Source organism: Gavialis gangeticus, unplaced genomic scaffold (assembly GCF_001723915.1).
Source record: "Gavialis gangeticus isolate Ggan-Ray unplaced genomic scaffold, GavGan_comp1, whole genome shotgun sequence".
NCBI lineage: Eukaryota > Metazoa > Chordata > Crocodylia > Gavialidae > Gavialis > Gavialis gangeticus.
Genome location: NW_017729023.1, coordinates 2617533 through 2623996, shown reverse-complemented (window position 1 = coordinate 2623996; position 6464 = coordinate 2617533). Strand labels below are relative to the sequence as shown.

Genomic DNA, 6464 nt, shown 5'->3' with positions numbered 1-6464 from the left:
GTGGGGGGAGGGGAGCAGTGGGCCTGGGCCTGATGTGGGGGGAGGGGGTGGGAGGAGGAAGAGGAGTGAGTCCAAGTGGGGAGAGAAGCCAGCCCACCACGGCAGTGGAGGGGAGCAGCGGGCCCTGCTGATGGGGCAGCAGTGCGGGGAGGGGGAGGGGAGGAGCAGGCCGCCTCTCTGCCTTGGGCCTGGGCCCACTCCTCCCCCACCTCCCCTGCCTCGTGTTGGCCCTGAGCCTGCTCCTCCCGTCCCACTGCTGGGTTGGGCCGGGCCTGCTGCTTCTCCTCCCCTAATCAGCAGGAGGGGCATGGGGCTCCATCCCTGCCTGCTTCCCCCCACCCCATCATTCTTAACGGGCAATTGGCTAGTTTGCATCTAAAAAAATTAAATCAAAGTAGAATAAAAATTTAAGCCACTGTTAAATGGTCTCATGCTTAAGCTGTTATATTGTATTCATATTGCGTATATGCATTATATTTAGAGGTTGCTGAAATGATTAGGTGCAGATGTTTATAGCACTATATCCCATAGATATAAGTTTTAATGTTTTTCATATTTGGCTTCCAAAATTGACTTTGCAGGTCAGCCATTCCTGATGCAGAGGCAGTTTCCAGTTACCCAAAGCAGAACATCAATAACCCACCTGATATGTCAGGTTGGAACCCATTTGGAGAAGATAATTTCTCTAAACTAACAGAGGAGGAGCTGCTGGACAGAGAATTTGACCTTCTGAGATCAAGTAAGGGACGCTTGAAGGCTTATTTCGCATCACAATAAATAAGGGCTCTGTAGTTAGCAGTGCCAAAGACTGTCCTTTTTCAGGACCACACAGTCTCTTGTACAGAAAATTCTTTCTGAGCATTTGAGGGCAGAGCTAGGTCCGCCTTCTCGCTTTTCTTTCCATTATGAAATTGTTGTGTGCAATGGAAATTCGCTGTCTAGCATTAGTAGTTATTGACTCAAATACTGAAGAAAACGGCAATATCTTAACTCTAAAATACTGCTTGTGTTACCTTGATTGTTAAGAATCTTAACAGCAGAGGCATGGTGTTCAGATAAATGGGGGACACACAATATAGCTGCTTGCATTATTCCATTTGCAGTTCTTTTCTTGCACACTATAGTAGAAGATTATGTGGGTCCAAGGTGTCCTTTGAAAATGCCTGAAAGAAAAATTGGTCTATTACATTATGTTAATGTTTTGTAATGTCCTTTTGATGAGTGGCTACATGTAAGGGCTGCTTTATTGTTCTGACATGGCAATAGTTGAATAAAATTTTTCTTGAATTTGGATATCTCAATGTTTTTACTTGCAATTACTTGTTCTCTTTAATCACTTTGTGTTCATCAAATAGTCCTTTCTACTGTGACAAATTTTTGTTAGATTAGCCTTTTTTACATGACCTACAGCCTGTGTTTGTAAGATACGACAGTAACATCAAAGATAAAACATGCCTTGATTGTTGGATTCAGATTTTTCAGTAGTAAATTTGAGGCAAAATTGTTTTAATGTCAAGTAGCTTGGGTGGGGGAACTTTGTCTTTTCCAGTTAAGCTAGCTTTTATCAGATTTTCTACTAGCTTAATTTTAGGACTGTTTGCAAGCTTCCTGTGGGAATATAGCTGGCCAATAAGTTACCTGCAGAAAAGAATATTCAAGAATTGTGTGTTCAGGATGTTAGTTTAAAGTAAATTGTGGTTCCTGAATGTTTATCGTATTGCTGTTACCCATGGATAGTACATTTGTGCCATTTTTGTAAAATGCAAAAGTAACATTGTATAAACGAAGTATCTCCAGTAACACAAAACAGCTGGCCTTGCTTGTGTTGTGGGGGAGTAGGAGTGGGGGGGAGTTTGATTAAAATTGTTCTTGTTGAAAATATCAGTTCTTTAAAAGCCAGGGTTTTGAACTTGTTCCAGCAATTGTTTTAAAACATCAAGTATGATTCCTCAAAAGGAGCCTTAGAAGATTAGGAAAAGAAATATTCTGTAATCTGTAGTATGTTTGTTTGGGGGAAAAAAGGGTTAGCATAACACTTCGTTCTCATAACTCTAAACCACATTGCTGACCACAGTTATGGGGTAAGTGACCTTGATGAATAGTAACCTGCATTTGGTTTTGCTGAGCCATGTGTTTCCAGTGGATGTAAGTTAGAGCAAAACATACCAAACAGCCTAGAAAATTGGAGTGATTTTTATGACCAATGTATAAGGTGTCATCCAGTATTCTTGCTCAGAATTGTTGGCTATCCTTGCCATATTCCAGTTTTATTAAGTTCACAAAAGAGATGGGGGACAATTGACAGTGTTGGCTAATTCTTAGGAGAAACAAAATCAAACCTAAACATCAGAAAGTATTCACTTATACAGTGCAATAGTGTTATAAAATTCCAGCAAAATGGAAATTCTAAAATTTTTCTCTGTAGAGAGATGTGTAGTCATCTCTCTATAGTATTCTTAATGCAAGACCAAGGAGAGTATAAAAACAGTTTTACTAAGGTTTCTGTATAAAGTGGCTCTTCTGATGTTGGGACAGGGCAATCCTAGTTTATAAACAAGATGGCACCAAAAGGCAATTAACATGAAAAAATGCAGAATTATTTTTATTAGTGGCTCCTGTTAATATGTTCACTATATTTAATCACTTGCCCTCGAATTGTATAACAGTTTAAATGGGTTTCTTGGAGTGTGGTAGTTGCAAAAATGGTGGCATTTAGAAGCATTTCTTCTAAATCAGAGGAAATATGTAGGGAAATTTATAGAACAGCACAGCACAACTTAGATTTTTACATGTTATGTGCCATTTGCTTCCTTTTCTTTCTTATTCACTCTACTGTTTTATTACAGGCAGCTTATCTTCTTGGAGAAAAAATAAATAAGTATTGGAGCAAAAACTTATAAATTGCAGTTGCTTAGTTAGGCAGTGAAGAGCATCTGTTTTTTCCTTTACCTATTTTTTGTTGTATATGCTTTTAAAAAGCACAGTAATATTCCTTTAGTCTTCCCTGGAAGTCTCTAAAGTTACTTTACAGTTTGTTCCAGAGGCTCGTGATATGAGGAGTAAACCCACCAGCATTTCTAATAATGATGTAAATTTAATGCAGTCTTGGAGCTCCACTTATTCAAGGTGTAATACTTTTATATAGCACTGCACCTGTTCAGAAAAGTAATGCTTCTGAGTATCAGTATAAAAAAACTCTTGTAAAATTGGTAATATCTCCATTTATAGACATGTTATGCGACTTGCCCAGGGATAACTTTTGTGTAGTGGTAATGTACGATCTTAAATCCTGCTGAGATGATTTATTTGTAATTCTGCTTGTTATTGTATGACGCATTGAAAATTACCATTTTTTTTTTCCTTTAAAGCTTTGCCAATGCAGAGTGTTTCTGAATATTCTCAGATATAATCAAAAATATTGTTACTCTTCTGATAAGATCAGCAGCTTTTGCAGAAGAAAGCTTAGTTTGTTACCTGGCATGCTCGCTTTCCCTTTCTCTCTCACTCATATCTGGAGGAAGATTTGAAGAATGAGAGTTTAGAGAAGTAAATTGCTAGGTTTTATGCCATCAAATCCAGACAATGATATGATACAGCCGTGTGTGTGTGTGTGTGTGTGTGTTGTGTGTGTGTGTGTGTGTGTGTGTGTGTGTGTGTGTGTGTACTCTTCTGTAATTTTTTTCATTTGCTTTGTTTTCACTGGCTTGGTATAATAGGCAGTATTTGAACTTTCACTTTAAAAGGTCAATTTGTATTGTTGCATCTTAATTTATAAACATGAATTAAAAAAATGTAAAGAGCTGTTGTGTTTACGATAATACAGTCTTCCAGGTTTTCTCTCGAGGGTCTAAGAAGCCCAAACTTTTAGGCTGTAATTTTATATGCAGCTGATCTACATCTCCATCCTAATGTCACTATTATTGCTTACCATTTAATGCATAAACTGGTTAAACTATATAATCATTATGCATAAGAAAACTAAAATTACTTTTGCTGTGATTTAAAATTTTGCTTTCCATGCTCATTGGAGAGAGGAATTGATACAATTTCAATATTATGCTGTGTAAAATATCTGAATTGTTGAACATGTCTTTATCATTGTGAAAGTAATAGAAGAAATTGAATGAAGATCTCAACCCTTTAAAATATTGATTATTCAGTTGTAGAAGGGAGGTTATTTGTTTCTTTAAAGACCTGTCACTTTTGGTGAAGGGCTAATAAGTGACAGCAGTCTCAGTTGCCTTATTAATTAATACTCTAAGAAAACTCGTGCAAACTTCATTTCTAGCACATCTTGTGAAAGAGAACCTTGACCAACATATTGAATGTCCTACTGAGCTTGTAAAGAGTTCAACGTATTTAGTTCTGCATCATCAGTGATGAGGAAATTTGATAAACTCGAGTCACAGTGGGACTTTGGCTGCTTTCTCCCTGGTCTTCTCTAACATTATTGATTTGATTTAATAATAGTTTGATAATTCAAAGGAAACCATGTCAGCAAGAACTGCTTCACCAACATAAGAGGTCAGATCAGATGAGAAGGCCTGCTAATTGATGCCTTCTGAGCATCTGGCAAACCACTTCACTTTGAAAGTGTCTTCATGGCTAGGGACAGAAATTATACACAAACTGGTATAAGTGATCAGAAACTGGTTCAAATCTGTAACACAGCAGTAGTTCAGTGTACGTAAACTGCTTTCAAAATGGCCAAAACTGGTTTAAGATAAACCTGGATGGATGCAGTGTCAGACTTAACTGATTTAGGTTAAATCACTTTATTGAACTTCTGTCCCAGATCTCCCCCAGATTCAAGTTCACTCATGGTTTCCCAACATCCCAGGATGCTTTGCACCTCCCCTGTAAGCTCCACTTGCAAGGTGAGTGGGCTAGCCTTGGCCCAAGCTGTCTGCTTCAGCCAAGCAAGGAAGCATGCTCTAGCGCTTCCCTCGCCCCAGCTCTGGCCCAGGCACTACAGGCATGTGGCTATATTTCCAGTTTCAAAAGTGAATGTCTGTTCACTTGGTGATCGATTCAATGTGTGCAGCTTAGACAAACCTGCAAAGACTGAATTGATTCAGCATTGGACTTTCTGACTGTCTATACTTAGCCCATGTGTACAACACAAGGTTTCTTCTATAGTTAATCTGTTTACAGGAGCAAGCAGAAATGATATAAACTGTGTTCATAATCTATTGTCAATAAGGGTGATGGAAAATATTTCCTAAATAGTTATTTTTGCTCTCAGAAGTTATGCTGAGGAAGACACTGATATATCAGGGCTGTCTATGAATTATCAGACCTAAAACCTAGGGATGCTTTTTGAATCTTTAGCATACTCAGTCTTTTGTGGTTAGAAAACAGCATCCAGATGTTCACATGTATTCAGGTAGGCTTCTTGGCAAAAAGTTTCCTCTTTGCTATTTAGGATAGCAACTGCCCTTCAGTCTGTGTGCCAAATTAGAATCTCTGAAGACACAGTTGGGGACAGAGAGGGCACTGTTAGGTATTACACCGAAAATGTCTCTGTCCTTTGAATCGGAGCTAATATTACCAGAGAGCTCAAAAACTGGACTCTTTCAGGAACTAGTCTAAAGGAAACCTTTTATCTCTCGTCCCCGATAATTTTGCCTTTTTTCCTTGTATGTTTTCAAAGGCTTTCTGCTTGAGAAATAATGTGAAAAGCTTCCCCCTCCCCTCCTTAAACCTCATATCATAATACTTAGGATTTTTATTTCCCCAGAGGCCAGATTCTCAGAGGCAATCTACGTAACAAAGCAAACTTCCACTCAACTGTTCAAATTTGGTTAAAGAGTTTCTCTTCTGAGTTTGTTGTCAACAAAGATGATACAGGCACAAATGGTGGTTGGATTGTGTCTCTCTTTGACATTTGGAGACAAACTAGTCATGGTGCAAGTGGTCCTCCTAGTGAGAAAATAGTTTAATCTCATTTTAAAAGTCACAGTTTATATTTATCGAGAACAATTTCTTAGTCTTTGTGTTCTGGCAAATGAACCCCCTTTTATTCTTCAAAGGATATAGGTATTCCACAGGAGTTAACTTCCAGCAAATCAAACTTGCCGGCATGTGTGTGCAGCCATTGCGTAGCTGGGGACCCTGCAGGCCCTAGGAAGAATTTGGGGTAATTATGCCATCACTTCCCAAGTCCCTTAACTTTCCCCTCCCCCTCTCCCTCCCCCCCAGCTTATTGTCCAGAGTCTCAACACAAAAAGCAGCCTGTTTTCATTTTTCTGGAAACAGAAGTCAAGGGGAGATGGGTCCTAAAATTTTCTCCCTTTTCTTCCTTGCAGGCATTTTACTGACATTTGTATAATGATAGTACTCATAACATAGAAGACATGGTCCAGAGAGACCTTAAGAGTCCATCTTGGCTCTTGAGAGCTTACAGGCTAAGATGTGACAAGCAACAAAGAAAAGATAAAAAAAAAAAAAAAAAAAATACTTTG

The 6464-nt window shown here is 38.7% G+C and overlaps 1 protein-coding gene across 1 annotated transcript in view; it reads left to right on the top strand.

Moving 5' to 3' along the window:
• Positions 1 to 6464, top strand: part of BMP2K (BMP2 inducible kinase) — a 159400-nt gene that overhangs the window by 114753 nt on the left and 38183 nt on the right. Inside the window, exon 14 of the mRNA XM_019516737.1 lies at positions 582 to 739. Coding sequence (XP_019372282.1) covers positions 582 to 739 — 158 coding nt within the window. The remainder of the gene's footprint in view (positions 1 to 581; positions 740 to 6464) is intronic.